Below are 19,456 nucleotides of genomic sequence, written 5' to 3' on the forward strand. Positions count from 1 at the left end.
AGGAGAGTGCATCTAAAGGGTGTTGTGATAGTATAACTTATGTTTGTCTGGTTGGTTGGTTGGTTGGTTGGAGCCAAAGTCTCACAATGTAGCTCTGTGTCCTGGAAGTAAATACTAAACCGGGTTGGCTTCAAACTCAGAGAGATCAGCCTGCCTCTGCCTCCCAAGTACTGAGGTTAAAGGTGTGTGCCACCATGCCTGGTTTAAACATGTAATCAGCCAGTCGGAGACCAAGGCAGGAAGATAATTTGGAGGCCAACCTGGGCTAAGTATACAAAATGTGAGTACATACATATGTTGATTTATGTGATTTTTTTTTTTTTTCTTGTCAGAGGAGGGCTGACACTTCAGTGTTAGTTGGAGCTGGTATTAGGAAAGCTGTTTGATCCACTGGGTCTTGAGACATACCGCTAATCACCCACCCTAAGTTGTTTCTATAGGAAGATTCCATTAGATACCAGCTCAAAGAATGGGGGTTGATTTCTAGTTGGTTGAGATGGATGGACAGGGTTTCTGTTTGCCTTCTGCAGATTGGAGCTGATAGCCTCATCGGGCCAGATACACAAATTGGAGAGAAGTCATCTATTAAGCACTCTGTCATTGGCTCATCCTGTGTCATACGAGACAGAACGTCTATTACCAATTGCCTCCTCATGAACTCTGTCACCGTGGAAGAAGGGTATGTCTCCCTCTGTGCCTTTTTGAGCAAGGCTTCTGGTAGCCCTAGGAGCCTTATCAGTCCTACCCAGAAGAGTTTGCTTTGGGACAGGAAGGAAGGGAAGGGAAGGAAGAAGGTTGGTGCCTTTGGAGTTTGATTTTTTTTTCCTCCACAGTGACATGAACTCAGAATATCACTTCTACCCTCCCACACCAGAACACAGTGCTCCTGTGAGAAACTGCTGAGAACTCTTCCTTAGGGTCCAACAGTAGTGAGCCCTTCCCAGTGCTGCAGTGACATTGTGACAATGCCTAAGTGTCATTTTCCCCTGTGACTGTCCCAGAGCTGCCTTGAGGCAGAGGCACAGGAGGAGTGGACATACTGTGCTTTGAGGGCAAGCTTCTCTATACATTTTGACTTTAACCCAAGCTGGCCTAGTACTTGCTATGTAACCCAGTCTGGCCTCCTACCCATATGCCCTCTGCTTCAGACCCTGAGTGCTGCGATGGTATGTACACAGTACCATCCCTGGCAGAGTACTTGAAGGCATACCAAACTTTTGACATCATGATACACCATTGTCATCTACAAAGTTCACACTCAAAGACTACACAGCTGGGGCTTAGGCGATGACTCATAGGTAAGAACACTTGCTACACAGGCATGAGGACCTGAGTCTGAATCCTCAACACACACAAAAGCCAGGCGTGGCCACATGTGCCTTTAACTGCAGTATTGGAATGGGGAGACTGATGGGTCCTGAACACACCGTGAAACAGCGCTTCAGGGTCAGTAAAACACCTTGTTTCAAGGGAATAAGGCTGAGCGTGATAGAACAGAACAGCCCCATAATCTTTAACGCTTCCAACTCTATTCAAAGTCCAAAGCTGGGGCCTGGAGAGATGGCCCTGCGGTTGAGAATAATTACAGCCCTTACAGAGGACCCAAGTGTGGTTCCCAGTATGTACATCTAGCAGTTCACAATTGCCCATAACTCCAGCTTAGAGGCTCTAGTGCCCCTCTCTGTCTCTGCAGGCACACACACATATATGTACACACAAATATCACATATATAAAAAATAAAACTTGAAAGTAAAAGTACAAAGTCCATGATGAGGGATATAGTTATTGTGTGCTATTGTCTAGCATATATGTGCAAGGCCTTGGGTTTAATTCTGAGGATCAGGAATTCAAGATCATCTTCAGCTACACAGGGATTCAAGACCAGCCAGGAATGCATGGGACTGCCTCAAAACAACAAAAGAAACGTTTGCTGAAACTCGATTTAAAACCAATAAAAGCACGGTTCCTCAGTAGCACAGTAGGCACTCCTGTACCCAGGACGTCAGGAGCCAGAGGGAAGAATCTGCAACATAGTTAGACATTCCTGTACCCCAGGACTTCAGGAGCCAGAGGGAATAGGATTTCAAATTTAAGCCTAGCATGGGTTATAAGTTTAAGTATAAGTTGCTGTTTGAGACAGCAAGTCCTTGTCTCAAAATAAAATAAAAAGAGCCAAACATATTGTCCTATACCTTTAATCCAGCACTTGGCGGGTGGGTCTCTGAGTTAGAGAGCAGCCTGATCTATCCAGTGAATTCCAGGACAGCCAGGTCTATGTAGGAAGACCATGTCTCCAAGAAGAAAAAGAAAAAGGAAGCATAAGAGATTGGTGTGTAGCCCTGGCTGGCCTAAAACTCACCAGTACACTATACTGGCCCTGAACTCACTCACACAGATCACCTGCTTCTCCCTCTCTCGGATCAATGGTGTGTGCCGTGCCCAGTAAGGCAGAGTTTCTCCACGTAGCCCTGGCTATCCTGGAATTCCCTTTGTAAGTCTGGATGACCTCAGACTCAAAAGATCCACCTGTCCCTGCCTCCCTGGTGCTGGGATTAAGGTTTCCAACTGCCAAAACAATTTTTTTTTTAATTTTTTAAATCACTGGGCTGGCTCAGTATAGTAGCAGATTCTTAGCATTTGAGAGACAGAGGCAGGAGGACCCATATTTAGAAGCCAACCTGGGCTACACTGTGTCCAAAGAATAAGATCAAAAGGTTGTATGTGTGTGGTGGGGGGTGATATAACTCCCATTGGGCTGAATTTGTGAAGGGAGTTCAGTTGAATGTTTGTGAAATGGGACCAGCTATCCTTGAAGTCCTGGGTTCAGCAATCCTTCAACTGCCCCAATCGTACTGTACTACCACACCACACTCGTAACAAGTCACTGGAGAAAACCGTCTGTTCCAGTTCAGAGTGACTAACTGGACTGGGAATCTCAGTACAGCAGAACTTCCGAGCAGGAGGACCCAAGGCTGTTCTCCAGAGCCTGCATTAGAATAGAGGGAGAGCGGCGAGACTGCCTGGCACTTAGGAACACTGACTACTCTTCCAGAGGACCCCAGTTTGAATCCTAGCACCCATACGACAGAGCCTGGTGAATCTCTGGATTTAAGGCCAGCTAAGGTTACATTACATAGTAAGTCCCTGTCTCAAAGAGGAAAAAAAAAGGAACACATACATACACTTCCTTCGGAGGCTGAGGCAGAAGAATTATTGAGTTCAGAGCCAGTCCAACTAAAAGGGAGGTCCTGTCTCAAAAAAAAAACCCAAAAAACTATAACTGGACCACACAGGACTAATGACCTGGAAGGAAAGCCATTAGCGATTACCCAATCCTGCAAATTAGTATCTGGCCATGAGATCGGGTTCTTGTATCCCATATGAACCTTTCCCCATTATTTTGGGGTCACTTAGTTTTAATTATTTATGATAAACTTGAAAATGGTAATTAAAATGTAGATGTGTGAATTTTGATGATTGTCTTTTTGTTATTATGTCTGGACTGAATGTTTAAGTCTGTTTAAAAGGAACTTTCTCATTTTCATGGTGTGCTTGTTTCTGGCAGCAGTTATGGGCTGCAAAGACCTTGTGAACAGTGGGTTGGACAGAGAAATGCTGTGGGACCCCCTGGGAAAGGTGGAGGCAAGACTGTTCTGAGAAAGCTCCTGCCTAGCTTCCTCATTTTCTGCTACTTTCTATGACCGCTAATGTTCAGGAATCAAACGTCTAGTTAGGGGCTAGAGAGATGGTAGAGTAGGTCAGTACTAGTTGTGCAAGCTTGCAGACCTAGGTTCAGGTCCTCAGAACTCATGTAAAGAAGATATGATAGCCCATGTCTGTCTGTAATGCAGTGCTCCTTCAGCAAGAGTCAATGAAGAGACCAAAATCCTCAGAAACTCATAAGGACAGCCAGCTTGGCACCAGCAAAGAACTACAGAAGACCCTGTCTAGAAGATAAATGACAAGGACTGGCATCCATGTTGTCCTCTGACGTCTACACAAACATACCCACACTCATGCACATAAATGTACACACAGACACATTAGAGGGGCTAGGTAAAGGGGACTGGAGAAATGGCACATAGGCAGACACACACACACACTAAATAAATGATGGATGGATGGGTGAGTGGGTGGATACATACATACATACATACACACACACTAATAAATAAATATATAATAGTTGTTTTAAAAATCTAGTCAAAGCCTCATTGTCCGGCGTAGAGAGATGGCTCAGCCAGTTAAGAACACTGGCTGCTTTTCCAGAGGTCCTGAGTTCAATTCCCAGCAACTTTCTTTTGTTTGCATGTGTTTTTGTTTTGGAACCTGGTCTCCTGTAGCCCAGGCTGACCTGGAAGAGCAGCATCTGCGTTTAGTTGCTGAGCCATCTCTAACCTGTTGTGTTGCTGCTCTTTAATGATGTGTATAACAAAGGTAACCTCTGAGTCCAGTAGAGAGTGACTGGTCCCCTGGAGCTGGAGTTACAGGTGCTTGTGAACTGCCCGGTTTGGATGTTGGAAACCTAACTGAGGCCATCTATAATAGTAGTATAAGCTCTTAACCTCTGAGTCATCTCTCCAGCCCCTTGTTTTCTCTTCACTTTTTATATTAAGACAGACTGGCTAAGTTGCCTGAGCTGGTCTTGACTGGCTCTGCAGCCCAAACAGGCCTTAAATTTGATCTTTTAAAAAGATCTTCCTTCTTAAGCCTCCCACACAGCTGGAATTACTGGTTTGTACTGCCAGGCCCAGCTTCCAGTCCCCTTTTTTCAGGTCATTCCAAACTCTTTAATATTGCATTGATTGGTTGGTTGGATATAGACAGTTTCCCTATATAGCCCAAGCTGACCTCGATTTCATTTTGTAGCTAGCTATAGATGGCCTCGGACTTCTGATTCTCCTGCCTTCATCTCCCAAGTTCTGGAATTGCAGGTATAAGACACCATATTCAGTTTAAAGTGAACCTTCTCAAAATTAAGTGTGTGATGTACAACCTGCCTGTGTCTATAATATCTTGGGAGCCTATGCTTGTTTGGCTCTTTCAAAACCATTGCAGTGCTGGGCAAGAAGCTGAGTGGTACAATATCCCCCAGTATGTGTGACAGCCTCGGTTCAATCTGTTATCAAAAGGGGAAAAGAAAAGCCACCCTTAAAGAAAGGATGAAGCCAATGATGATGACACACACTTGTAATCCCAGCACTTGGAAGTCAGATGCAGGCAGAACTCGAAGTGAATTCCAGGATAACCAGGGAGGGCTACAAGGGGAAAAAAAAAAACAACAACAACAACAGTGGGATATGCCTATGCTAGCCTGGTTTATGTGATGTCAGGGATCAAATCCAAGACACTATGCAGACTGAATCTCCTGCCTCATACCCAGGATCCATGTCAAGCAGCCCGCCCACTGTAACACCAGTTGCAGGGACTATGACACACTCTTCTGGCCTCATCAAGAACCTCCTCACTTGTGTGTAGACACACATACATACCCATAAATAAAAATAAGATTCATCTTTAGAATGAAAAGGCTAGTCAAGGCAGAGCACACCTAAAATTCCAGCTGGGGAGATGGAGACAGAAGGAATCCCTGGGACTTGCTGACTGACTAGTTTGACAAAGTCAATAAGCTCCAGGTTCAAATAGAGAGCCTGTCTCCTAAGATGAAGAGCTAGCTAGTAAGATGGCTCAGCAGGTAGAGGTGCTTGCTGCCAAGCTTGGCGACCTGAGTTTGATCCCCGAAACAACATGGTAAAAGCAGAGAGCCAATTTCTCTGACCTATACACACCCACTATGGCAAATTCACACTCAATAAATAAATGTATAATAATAAGGTAGGGAGTAATTGAAGAAGACACCTGAAGTAAACCACTGGCCTCCAGAAGTACGTGCCCAGGGGTGCACGCACACATTCACACGAATATATACACACTGTGCATGCACACGTGTACACACAAGTATGTGTTCTTTTCCTCCCTAGAATGACCTAAAGGAAGTCGTGTGTGTGTGTATGTGTGTGTGTCTAGCTAATACTAAGATACAGAAACTGGATCTGGTGCCCAGCCAGTTCTTCCTAGGATTATAGGAACTTTCCTTTCCTCCTTCATAGGTAGTCAGTGGGAAAAGTACAGTTTTTTTCTGAGAACTGACAACTTAAGAGAGGTTGATGCAATCCTACCTCTCTACCACCTCTAGCATGAGCAGGTAAATACATGTACTTCTGATAAAATCTCCAATTTCCGGGCTAAAGCTACAGTTCAGTGGTAGAGCTTATGCGTAACATTTGTAGGTTGGTCATGGTGGTTCACATCTGTGATCTCACCGTTCAGGAGCCAGAGGCAAGAGGATTGCCTCAATAAAGCCACCCTGGGGTACAGGGCGAGCTCAAGGCCAGCCTGTGCTACAGAAAGAAAGGAAGGAAGGGAGGGAGGGAGGGAGAGAGGGAAGGAGGGAGGGGGAGAGAGAGAGAAAGAGAAAGAAGGAGGAAAGGAAAGCAGGGGGGGGAGGGAAGAAAGGAAAGAAGGAAGGGAGAAGGCCATTAGGCCCTGGAACATAGACCACCAAACATTTATGAATATATATAATGTGTGCGTTATGGTACTAGAACAGAGCCCAAAGCTCGCACTCTGCCCTGGGTCACACCCCAGCCTTGGTGGTTTGGGGTTTTTGAGTTTGTTGGGCTTTTTTGGTTGGTTGGTTGGTTAGGTGGTTGGTTTTGAGATGGTTTTATTATGTAGTCTTAGCTGACTTTGAACTTGCAAAGATCTGTCTGCCTTTGCTAGGATTAAAGGCAATTTTTGATAACTGCAATGAAAGTGAGGAAGAGTGAGACAAATGGTCAGAAACAGGCTTCATGCCTGGTGTTCACCCAGAAGACTAGAGAGAGCTGCTGAGCAGAAGCCATAGGCTTCCTGTCAATCATATCTACAGTCTCTACACTGATCATCAGTGTACCTCACAACACATTACACATAAACTAGATAAGGTAATCAATAAAGGCAGCTCCTGAAGACCCTAGTTAAAACTGCTAGACAAAAGGAAAAGCAGGCCTTGGGTTGCTGTGGAAATATGACCTCAGTCATCCCAGCTACTTCTAACAGTGACGGTTCCCATCCATTTCCAGATTCCAATAGAGCCAGTTAGTAGTCTTTAATTATGTCTTTGTCAACAAAAGAAACAGTTCTCACCTCAAAGGAATAAGATGTGGTTTATTCTGGAGCCAAATGTGAGTGGCCATGGCCCTGGAACATAGATTTAGGTCTCCCCAAATAAACACATTCCAATAAGGTTTCAATTTTGTGAACTTTCTTTAGTAACAGAACAAAGAAAGGCATGAATCAAAACACTGTTCCAATGTGTTAGTGGGCTGCATTGGGCAGGCAGGTTACAGCAAGCCCCATAGAACTATGCTCTGCCTGACAGCACCCTCAGTCTTTACTGGAAACTCGGGCTTCTTAAGTTAATGCATTCCAAAGGTTTTTATCTGTTAGTCACAGGATGTTAGGTTCAACATGGTGGTGGGCAAAAACTGAAGATAGCTCTAAATAACTTGTAATTAGGCTCTGGACTTACAACGTTCCAACCTTTCCACATCACTGAAATCATAATCAGTCAACCTTCGCAGACACAGCTTCTTTCCAGGAATCCTCATTCACAGCTTCTTGTCTCCTGGTTGTTTCTTGTTTGTTTGTTTGTTTGTTTGTTTGTTTTCCAGGTAGGGTATCTCTGTGTAACTCTAGATGTACTGGAACTCACTCTGTGGACCAGGCTGGCCTCGAACTCAGAAATCTGCCTGCCTCTGCCTCCCAAGTTCTGGGATTAAAGGCGTGCACTACCACTGCCCGGCTTCCCTGGATGTTTCTTGTCTACCCACTGTCTGGTTGTCTCTTTACTGGCTGTTGGGTGCGTGCTGGCTGACTGACTGTCTGCCCACTGGCTAGCTGACTGCTGTTCTCTGCACACAGCTTTCCACTTTTGCCTGGCTCTAGAGCATGCTTTTAGGATCTTAACAACTGGTAGGAAGCTACTACCTTCAGACATAAGATGTTGCTTTAGCTAATTGGAAACTGTTCTGCCTCTGGAACCCATTCTGTACCTTCCTTTTTACCTCTGTAGGGGATTTTCCCCCAAGAATCTGGAGCTGCCGTAACTGCTGACAAGTTGCAAAGTTCTGGATTGTACCTTGTGGAACACCCACAGAATGTATCCTGAGACTGCCAAAAAGCAAACTAATACTTGTCCTAATCGTACCACCCACAGAGACACTTCAGCTTCTAGAAGAATAGGCTTTAACCTTCCCTAGGGATGGAGATGGCATAGATAGCCTGTCTCCTGTTTTACTCTGGTCTGCAGTAAAACATCTGCGGGCAGAGAAGGTGCCTGGTGCTTTGGGTGCCTTCCATGCTCACAATGATTTGTCTGTAGACTGCTCTGAATTTTAATACCGGGCCAAAATCCAATCATCTTACGTGGATGAGCTGCACCTCCAGGCTTCTGGGTTGTACCAGGGACTGGCAATTCTGTAACAGAGTCCTGCCCAACATCTTGCCTGTGGCATCAGCAAATCCTTATGGGTGTGGGCCATACTCCTTGAAAGTTCAATCTCATATGAATTTATGAATAAGGCAGCTTTAGTAATCTTGATAACATTGGGCATAATGGCCCACACCTTTAATCCCAGTACCCAGAAGACATAGGCATGAGGATCCAAGTGTTCAAGGCCAGCCTGGTCTACAAAGTCAGTTCCAGGACATCCAGAAGCCCTGTCTTAGAAAAAAACAAAACAACAACAACAAAACACGATGTGGATTCTAGTATAAGACAAAACTGGATTTATACTGCATCAGATAAAAATGGTATTCAGAGAATCACCTAGAAAGATTTTCTCTAATTAAATACATAAGGTTCTCATCCTGGACCTACTAAAAAATACCGGAGAAGGCCAAGACAAAAGATGTTCTTGTTTTTAACATTGATTTTTAAAATTGTGTGTGTGTGTCTGTGTATATGTGTCTGTGTGTGCCTCTGTGTGTGCTGTACCCATGGCAGGGGCAGGGTTGGGGTAGGGGCATATAGAGGTCAGAGGACAATTTTCTGGAACCAGCTCTCTTCTACTTTTACATGGGTTTTGGGAATTGAACTCAGGTCTCCAGGGTTTCACAGTAAGTGCCTTTACCCACTGGACCACCTCAATGGCTCTGCCCAGGTGATTTTTCAGATAAAACAGCTAGATTCATCAAAACTCACTTGTTGCTGTAATATATGGAGTGTTTAGCATAGTGCCTGGCCTGTATGTGTAATAAATGCTGGTGATGGTTTTCAAAAAGACCTTTTCTCCCAGGCATGTTGTGCACTCTTAATACCAGCACTTGGTAGATATCTGAGTGTGAGGCCAGCCAAACTATACTATCAAAATGAGTTTCAGGACAACCAGGGCTTATGTAGTCTCCCAAAAAAAAAAAAGTAAAGACGTTTTCTGGCTGGTGAGATGGCTCAGCAGGTAATAACTTGCTGTGCAAGCCTGAGGGCCTCCACATGGCCCATCCAAATAAAATTTAAAATTAATAGTAAATTAAAAACAAATAATCGGGGCTGGTGAGATGGCTTAGTGGATAAGAGCACCAACTGCTCTTCCAAAGGTCCTAAGTTCAAATCCCAGCAACCACCTGGTGGCTTACAACCATCCATAATAAAATCTGATGCCCTCTTTTGGAGTGTCTGACAGCTACAATATACTTACATGTAATAATAAATAAATCTATGGGCCGGAGTGAGCAGAGGTCCTGAGCTCAGTTTCCAGCAACCACATGATGGCTCACAACCATCTGTATAGCTACAGTGTACTCATATACATAAAATAAATCTTTTAAAAACAACAACAACAAATAATCGGCCACGTGGTGGTTGTACACACCTATAATCACAGCACTTGGGAGGCAGAGTCAGGCAGATCTCTGAGTTTGAGGTCAGCCTGGTCTGTAGAGTGAGTTCCCAGACAGCTAGGGCTACACAGGAAAACCCTGTCTTTAAAAATAAATAAGTAAATAAATAAATAAATAAATCTAGAAAACAAATAATTTAGAATGTATACACACTCACTTCTAACGAGTACTGTTTTGTTTAACTAGAGTCTGTGATAGGAGCTATGGGAGCCCATTGTTTCCACACTTGATCAGAAAGATTCTTAATTTCTGGGCCTCAATGACTCTTGTCCTATTATCCTGATAAGAAGGTGTGATGAGCCTACAGACCAGCCTCAGTCTCCACCCCTACACCAACCAAGGAGAATTTGAATGGAACTTACACCCCCAGGGACCTGGGTACCTAGAGAACTGAAGTCAAGCTAGGAACCTGGCATAGTGGCACTCAGTACTTGAGAGGCAGAGACACATAGATCTCTGTGAGTTTGAGGCCACTACATAGTGTCTTCCAGATAGCCAGAATCCATCATGCAAAAACAAAAACTCTCAAAAGCTGGCCCCTAACCCCTACACACATACTGTAGCACATGTGTGCCCCCTCCACACATACACACACACACACATAGATATATAATAAATTTTAGGGGCTGGTGAGATGGCTCAGTGGGTAAGAGCACCCGACTGCTCTTCCGAAGGTCCAGAGTTCAAATCCCAGCAACCACATGGTGGCTCACAACCATACGCAACAAGATCTGACTTCTTCTAGAGTGTCTGAAGACAGCTACAGTGTACTTACATATATTAATAAAATAAAAAATAAAAATAAAAATGAAAGCTCCCCTGTAGACTTTGGTCCCACTGGATTTCCCACTCCCTGAATTCTGTCCAAAGCTGATTCAAATAAATAAATAAATAAATAAATAAATTTTAGAAAGTTTAAAAAAAAGACTTGATTGCTGGGGTGTTTACATACATCCATAATCCTAGCACTTGGTAGGTAGAGGATCGAGTCTGACGTCATAGAGCAGTGGTGGTGCACACTTTTATTCCCAGTACTCAGGAATCAGAGGCAGGCAGATCCCTGAGTTCGAGGATAGCCAGGGCTACACAGAGAGACCCTGTCTCCAAAAACCAAGAGTTCCAGGTCATTCTTGGCTACATGGTGAGCTCAAAGCCAGCTTGCCTCAAAAACAGAAAACCAGGCACATCATTTAGTGGTAAAGGGTTTGTCTGACGTGTCTAATATTCCGGATTCAGTTCCCATTACCTAAAGAGGAAGAAGAGAGGGAGGTGTCAAATAAGGACTTGGAAAAATTATGAATGTAGCCCTACCCTAAAATTCTCTAAGCCAAGTTCTCCCTTTGTGCCACTCTGTCCTCCAATAATAACTTGAGTCATGTACATGTAGCCACCAGTAGGACTGACCAGCAGTTCTCAGCCTACAGAAAAGCTTGAACTTCCTGGCTGGTTTTGTGTCGAAGCCCTGGGTCCTCTAACATGGCTGCTGTGTTGGCTGCTGTATTACAGGAGCAGCATCCACGGCAGTGTCATCTGCAACAACGCAGTGATCGAGACGGGCGCAGAGATCAAGAACTGTTTGGTTGGAAGTGGTCAGAGGATTGAAGCCAAAGGTAAACAACACCCCAAGTTAGGATTCATGGAAGCCGTTTTATCTATCACCTTAGCACAGATAAAGCTTAGTTGGCAAGCTACAACATGTTTACATTGCAAGTGAAAACATAGACCTATGGTCATCTCTGGAGAGCAGCTGATATAATTATCACGTTTTAAAACTTTGGTTTAGTCCTATTTCTAGGGCTATAGCTTATCATTTTTCTCATAGGTGTATACAACTATGCTATCAAAAAACTGAAAATATAGCCGGGTGTGGTGGCGCATGCCTTTAATCCCAGCACATGGGAGGCAGAGGCAGGTGAATTTATGAGTTCGAGGCCAGCCAGGGCTACACAGAGAAACCCTGTCTCCAAAAAAAAAAAAAAAAAACCTGAAAATATAATAATAGCAATTGTCCAGACTCATACCAATACTTTATATTTGCTTCTGGGCATGACAGAGGCAGCCAATAATACAGCACTGGTTCTGGAATGTGCTATGGCCTCCTGAAGACCATGATTGCTCATCTGATTTGTTTTGTGTGTGTGTGTGTGTTGTTGTTTAGGGGGTTTTGGTTGGTTGGTTTTGGAGTTTTTTTGGCTTGGTTTTTGTTGGGGTTGGGTTGGGTTGGGTTGATTTCTGTTTTTCAAAACAGAGTTTCTCTTTTTCTGTGTAGCTCTGACTGTCCTGGAACTCACTCTGTAGACCAGGCTGTTCTTGAACTCACAGAGATCCACCTGCCTCTGCCTCCCAAGTGCTGGGGTTAAAAGCATGCACTTCCATTGCCTAGTGTGTGTTGTTTGTTTTAAGCAGAGCAAACAAATTTATTACAGGAAAGTAAGGAGGAGCTCCAGAGAGGAATCCTTGTCTGTTTTTTAAGGAAGGTGATTCCCCTAGATTTAATGTGGCAAAGGGGTTAAGCAGGTCTCCAGGCATAACCTGGAGAACCATCTCAGCTGCTTAGAAGTGTGGCTGTAAGCTGTGCTTTAAGCTTACTGTGCTATACAACATGTAAAAAGACTGGTGGAAATCATAACATCTGTACTACTATTGCACAAGTGTGCGTGCATATCTTGCAGCTCTGGTAGTTACTATAGTTCACGGGACTCACAGCTGTGTAGGACTGTTGATGAAACTGTGTGAGGTGGGGACTGGGAGGGAGGGTGGCAGCAATCAGATATAAAGTGAGTAGATAAATTCATGGGTAACAAAAACTGTTGAACTTTTCCCCTTCGCAGCCTACCTAGCACCTTCTGTGTAGTACTAGTACCGTGATAGCTAGCCATCAGGGAAAGTAAGTTGGTCAGTAACAACTTGATTATTCTGTGTACTAGGACCAAAATGTATGGTGTTTTCAGCAGTAGAGTCTTACCGTCAGTTCGAGTGAGCAACCAAGAGCAGTAGCAAATAGCCTGCTGGGGTGGGGGGTATTATTGATTTGTTTGTTTATTAGTGTCTGAGTATGTTGACACATGCCTTTCATTCCAGCATTCAGGAGGCAGGAGCAGACAGATCTCTGAACTGGAGAATTCATACAGTGAATGCTAAGCCACCCAGGGCTACAACCTAGTGAAATCCTATCTCCAAAGGGTCTAGAGAGATGCTCTGCAGTTAACACTTGCCATTCTTGTAGAGGACTTACACTCAGTTCCCAGCACACGTAGCAGCTCACGACTGCCTATAACTCTAGTTCCAGGAGATCTGATGCCTCTTCTGGTTTCTGTGGTTACTAAGTGCACATGCAGTGCACATACATACATTTAGGCATACTATGAAATTAATTTAATTTGATGAATAAAGTCCAGCCAGGCATGGTGGCACATACTCGGAAAGCAGAGAGATTAGGAATTGTCTTAGGGTTTCCATTGCTGTAAAGAGACACCGTAACCAAGGCAACTCTTATAATGGACAACATTTAGTTGGGACTGACTTACAGGTTCTGAGATTCAGTCCATTATCATGGCAGCATCCAACAGGCATTGTGCAGGAGGAGCTGAGATTTGCATCTTGTTCCAAAGGCAAATGGGAGAAGACTGGCTTCCAGGCAGCTAGGAGAAGGGTCTCAAAGCCCAAAACCCACAGTGACACACTTCTTACAACATGGCCACATCTACTCCAACAAGGCCACACCTCCTAATAGTGCTACTCCCTAGACCAAGCATACTCAAATCACTACAGGAATGTAGGGCCATTTTCCTCTTTTAATGTGTTCTAGGTCAGGCTAAGCTATAAAATAAATCGTAGCACTGGAGACCAGTTTTTAGGGGGCTGGAGAGACAGCTCAGTGAGTAAAGTACTTCCTGTGTGAGTGTTAGAACCTGAGTTCAGATCTCCAGCACCCATGTAAAGGCTGAGCGTGGTGACAGTCATCTGAAATGCCAGCACTGTGGCACAGAAACAGGCAGATCCAGGTTTGCGAGCTAGCCAGTCTGGCTAAGAAGGCAAGCTACAAGTTCATTGAGAGACCCTGTCCTGAAAACTAAGATGGGAGCACCAGACATGGTGGCTCACTCCTTTAATCCCAGGAGACAGGCTAGCCAGAGAAGCATAGTGAGACTGTCAATAAAAAAAATTAAATTAAAATAATAACAAATAATAAGGTGACTTCTAACTAGCCTCCCTTTGCTAGCACTACTTACATAGCCATTCTCAGCTCCCCTCTTGACAGCACTGAGCCTCACACCTACCGTGCACTCTGTCATTGAGCTGCACACAGCCCCAGCCCCCCAGCCTAGGGACATTATTACACCTGACTCTTCTTACCCCAACTGAGCACTCCCAGGGTTCTGCAAAATTCCTGGCAGCCAAGTTTGAGTGCCTGCTCAAGCAGTAGATGGCCAAGGTTGACAGAAAAAGCAGGGAGACTAGCGGGATGCTTCAATGACATGCTACAAAGTATCAGCGACAAAGTTTGGACCTCCTCTCCCTTGATCATAGTGATGAGTAGGCCTGGTAAACTCAGGATCTTGACCCAGTTACATAGATCAAGTCCTGGTTAGTAAGACTTCTTCCTGATTTCAACAGTGCCACCTGTAAGAGCACCCGACTGCTCTTCCGAAGGTCCGAAGTTCAAATCCCAGCAACCACATGGTGGCTCACAACCATCTGTAATGAGGTCTGATGCCCTCTTCTGGTGCATCTGAAGACAGCTACAGTGTACTTACATATAATAAATAAATAAATAAATGAATAAATCTTAAAAAAAAAACTATTGGGCTGGTGAGATGGCTCAGTGGGTAAGAGCACCCGACTGCTCTTCCGAAGGTCCGAAGTTCAAATCCCAGCAACCACATGGTGGCTCACAACCATCTGTAATGAGGTCTGATGCCCTCTTCTGGTGCATCTGAAGACAGCTACAGTGTACTTACATATAATAAATAAATAAATAAATGAATAAATCTTAAATCAACAGTGCCACCTTTCATTTGTAGCATGATGAGTCTGTCACATTAGCTTTCCCTCAGTTACCATACTCCATTGTAGCCTTTGGGGATCTCTCTATTTATTTGTGTTGAGGTGTGTTAAGTGCAGCTGTGTGCCACAGATCACGTGTGGAGGTCAAAGGACAACGTTCAGAACTTGGTTATCTCCTCCCGCTGGGTTTCTGAGGTGGGGGCTCTGTTGTTTTTACCAGACTGTACTAGCTAGCTGACCCGCAAACTTCCAGTTGGTTCTTCTGTTTCTACCTACCATCTTGCAGCAGGGAATGCTAGGATTACAGACAAAAGCTACCGCATCTGGCTTTTGACATGGATTCCAGGGACCAAAACCAGGTCCTCAAAACCCTCAGGCTTATGTGTTTATCAGCCTTGAACAGCAGGCGCACTCTCCCTGCTGAGCTGTCGTGCCCACTTGGAGATCTGGTCCTGATTCTAACCCAGAGTTTTCCTCCTCCCATGCTTCTTATGTCAGGACTCCAGCATCTCACAGCATCTCAGGAAACAACCGAACACCATGGAGAAAGAGAGACTACATTCACATATTGTTATAATTCAAATTATTGTCAGTTGTTAGTCTCTGGGTCTGAAACTAACAGACCCAGATACTTTATAGGTTTTTTTGGGTTTTTTTTATTTTTTTCTCTTTTAGAGAGGGTCTTAGGTAGCCTAGGCTGACCTTGAACTCACTAAAGTACCAGAGGATGGCTTTAAACTCTTTTTTTTCTTTTTTGGTTTTTCGAGACAGGGTTTCTCTATGTAGTCTTGGCTGTCCTGGAACTCACTTTGTAGACCAGGCTGGCCTCAAACTCAGAAATCCACCTGCCTCTGCCTCCCAAGTGCTGGGATTAAAGGCGTGTGCCACCACGCACAGCAGCTTTAAACTCTTGATCCTCCTGCCTCCACTGCTTGCATGCTGGGGTTACAGGTTTGTGTTAACATGCTCAACCTCAGATGGAAGGTACTTCACAGACTGGGGTGAGCTGACCAGTCAGAAAGTAGTCTGACTACTTTTATTGCAGATATGTATTTTATTACAGATATGTATTTATAGGGGAAAGGGAGGCTGGAGAGATGGCTTAGAGGTTAAGAGCACTGACTGCTCTTCCAGAGGTCCTGAGTTCAATTCCCAGCAACCACATGGTTGTAATGGGATCTGATGCCCTCTTCTGGTGTGTCTGTGAAGACAGCTACAGTGTACTCGCATATATAAAATAAATTAAAAAAAAAAAAGCTGGGTGGTGGTGGTGTGTGCCTTTAATCCCAGCACTTGTGGAGCAGAGGCTGGCAGATCTCTGAGTTCAAGACCAACCTGGCTCAGAGAGAGAATTGTAGGACAGCCAGGAGAAAAACAAAACACAGGATATATAGGTTTGCTTGGGGAGACGCTGTTCATCTTTTAATGATGCTCTACACGCCATACTCTTGCCATGTAAGTTTCTATGAACCAGGGATATAGAGTCAGCTCCATCCTCGTGCGGGAAGATGCTCTCTCGTAAGCTCTTTTGAAGGGAACATTGTCATCTCTAGAAGCAGCTGGTTTTAGAGTGATACCATTTGCTGCCCATTCACTGAGACCTCTCTCTCTCTCTCTTTTTTTTCTGTAGCTAAACGAATGAACGAGGTGATCGTGGGGAATGACCAGCTCATGGAAATCTGAACCCTGAACAAGCCCGACCCCTTCCTTTGGGCCTCAAACTACAGATGCTGCCTGGCCCACCTGTTTTGACTCTTTATTTATTTTTCAATAAAGAAGAATTTCCAGGCTGTAGGTGTGGCTCAGTGGTAGAGTGCTTGCCTAGCATGCACAAGGCCCTAGGTTTCAGCCCTGCACTGGAAACAAAACTAAAAGAAAAACAGACTTCCAAAGGCACGGACAGCACAGTCCCACGTTCACAGCATGTGGGCTCCAGGTATAATGGTGTGTGTTGTGGATTGTGTAGAGTCCACAGAGAACAACGGGATGCTGTGCACATAGTGGTTAGGTCTCCTATGCCAAGGTTCACAGACAGGAAACAGCTGTCCAGTGGTGCCTCTAAAGATTACCTTCTGACAGGTCAGCTCACCCCAGTCTGTGAAGTACCTTCCATCTGAGGTTGAGTGTGGTAACACAAACCTGTAACCCCAGCATGCAAGCAGTGGAGGCAGGAGGATCAAGAGTTTAAAGCCATCCTCTGGTACTTAGTGAGTTCAAGGTCAGCCTAGGCTACCTAAGACCCTCTCTCAAAAAAAGGAAAAAAAAAAAACTAAAATAAGGAAGGGTCAGCCAGTAACAGCCAGTGGTACCCATCCTGGAACCTGCATTCAGTCCCAGGAACCCACATACACAAACACATTCAATCGGACACCACAAATAATATTTTTTTTTTTTTAAGTTTTTCGAGACAGGGTTTCTCTGTGTAGCCCTGGCTGTCCTGGGACTCACTTTGTAGACCAGGCTAGCCTCGAACTCAGAAATTCGTCTGCCTCCCGAGTGCTGGGATTAAAGGCGTGTGCCACCATGCCCGGCACCATAATAAATATTTTTTAAAAAGGATCTTTCACCTGAAAGTTCTGACCCTAACCAGGTTTTCTGGACACTTAAGAGTCTGGGTTCAAATATCCGCCAGGACTTACTATCTCTGTCCAGTAGCTTCGTACAGATATTTAGCACCTGCTACCACCCTATCCCTCACCCTAGAGATTCACTCTGAGTCTCTACCCTCTTCTCCAACTCAGCCCTTAGCCCTTAGAGGCTCTTCAGGCAAACTGAAGGAAGCCCCTGGCTGGAGAACAGCCTTTCCCCATGGGCTTTCATGGAGGCAAGAGCTAGAATCTAAGGTGGTGTTGTGAGCCAAGCGTAGTCCATCTCTTCCACACCCTTGGTGATGCCTGCTCAGCCGGGTAAGGAGGAGCCAGGAACTAGTACCATGGCTTCAAAGTCTTCCTGACTCTTCTCTAAGGTGCATCCTTTTTGTCCTAATTATATAGGCACCTTGTCAGATAATTGAAGAATGAGGTTTCTCTATTCACAGCCCCCTGGAGTCTTATCCCCTTCCAGATGCTGCCCTTGTCTCTCCTTGCAAGGCTTTTATGGCCTGCAGGTGTTTAGTGGAAGATAAAAGTGACTCCTGAGGTAAGATTTCACCTCCTAGCATTATCAAAGTAAAAGTTTCTCTTGATGTCCTCGCTGTGGGTGGCAGTAATTATAATAAAGGATAGTTTGAAATACTGGTTTCTATGTTGCTTCAAAATTCTCCAGACAACTCAAGTTCACTTGAGTAATCTTGCCTGATTGTATGTTGGTCTCATTGAACTTGTGAGAGAGATGAGCCTGCCTACCCCGGGGGAGCCCCACCTCCAGCCAGCCTTGAGAGCTCTGACTCCCTCCCCATTCCTCCCAGTGCTTAGGACTGAGCTTCTGGACGCTTGCCTTCATCAGACAGGCACCCAAATGGCCTAGCAGAAGTAGTTGACCGTGTGGGACTGAGGGAGAGCGATAACCAGCTGTGACAGTGTCCACGATGGTTCCCAGGGAACTAGAATTAAACTTGTGGGGTTTTTCACCAGGTCTGGTGGCACAATCCAGTAATCCCAGCACTGAGGAGGAGGCAGGAAGATCAGGAGTTCATGGTTGTCCTCAGCTATGTAGGGAGTTTGAGACCAGCCTGGGCTAAATGAAACCCTGTCTTAAAAAAAAAAAAAAAAAAAAAAAAGCCAGACACATAGTGGTGCATCCCTTTAATCCCAGCATTTGAGAAGCAGTAAGACTGACCTCTGTGAGTCTGAGGCCCATCAGGCTACACAGTAAGATTTTTGTCTCAAAAAGACAAAATAATAATGGTGTAGTGTCAAGTAGCACTGAAAACAGCCCTGGGCTGGGAGAAGGACCCTGTTCTGTGTAGTGGGTTCCAGCTCTAGCCAGACCAGTGCCTCTCCTGAGATGAGTTTCTCCAAAATGACTTAGGTTGAGGGATTATCTTGGGGGCAGGGGGCTGCGGGGGGGGGGGGGGGGGGGGGGGGCTGGACATCAACTGCTTGCTTGGTGGTTGGGAGCACTGTTTCTCCACTGTTCAGCACCCACGTGGGGATCTGAAGCCTGTTGTCTTCTGGGCTTTAGATATGCAAGTGACGCAGCACAGACAAAACACCCACACACACACACAAATAAACATTTTTTTTAATTTTTAATTTTCATTTCTTCTGTTGATGTGTGCATGTGCCTGCAGAAACCAGGAGACGGTGTAGGAGCCCCTGGACCTAAAGTTACAAGCAGTGCTTGTTCTGGGGTCCTCTAGAGGAGCAGCAAGTACTCTTACCAACTGTGCCATCTCTGGCCCCCAGACTGAGTGCTTTTCAAAGGTCCTTCCTTATTCTCTGCCTCCATCCCTTTCTCAGAGCTCTTGGCGGAGGCAATCCGAAGTCTCATACCACAAGGAACAGGGGTAAAGCTTGGTAGATGTGCAAAAGTGAAGTGGCCACAGAGCAACGGCTAAACTGTGCC

General features: G+C 45.0%; 1 protein-coding gene across 4 annotated transcripts in view; it reads left to right on the top strand.

Moving 5' to 3' along the window:
- The window catches only part of Eif2b3 (eukaryotic translation initiation factor 2B, subunit 3), a 67,454-nt gene extending 50,710 nt beyond the window's left edge, over positions 1–16,744 (top strand). For 2 of the 4 annotated variants that reach the window (NM_001111277.2, NM_001355225.1), the window contains 3 exons: positions 531–679; positions 11,450–11,553; positions 16,581–16,744. In NM_001111277.2, the coding sequence (NP_001104747.1) occupies positions 531–679; positions 11,450–11,553; positions 16,581–16,633 (306 nt within the window). In that variant the 3' untranslated portion in view covers positions 16,634–16,744. Of the gene's footprint in view, positions 1–530; positions 4,772–11,449; positions 11,554–16,580 lie in introns of those variants that run through there. The other 2 variants (XM_006502649.2, NM_175135.5) reach the window with 2 other exon arrangements.
- Positions 16,745–19,456: the final 2,712 nt, after the last annotated feature.

The sequence above is a fragment of the Mus musculus genome, chromosome 4 (assembly GCF_000001635.26).
Source record: "Mus musculus strain C57BL/6J chromosome 4, GRCm38.p6 C57BL/6J".
NCBI classification, from domain to species: domain Eukaryota; kingdom Metazoa; phylum Chordata; class Mammalia; order Rodentia; family Muridae; genus Mus; species Mus musculus.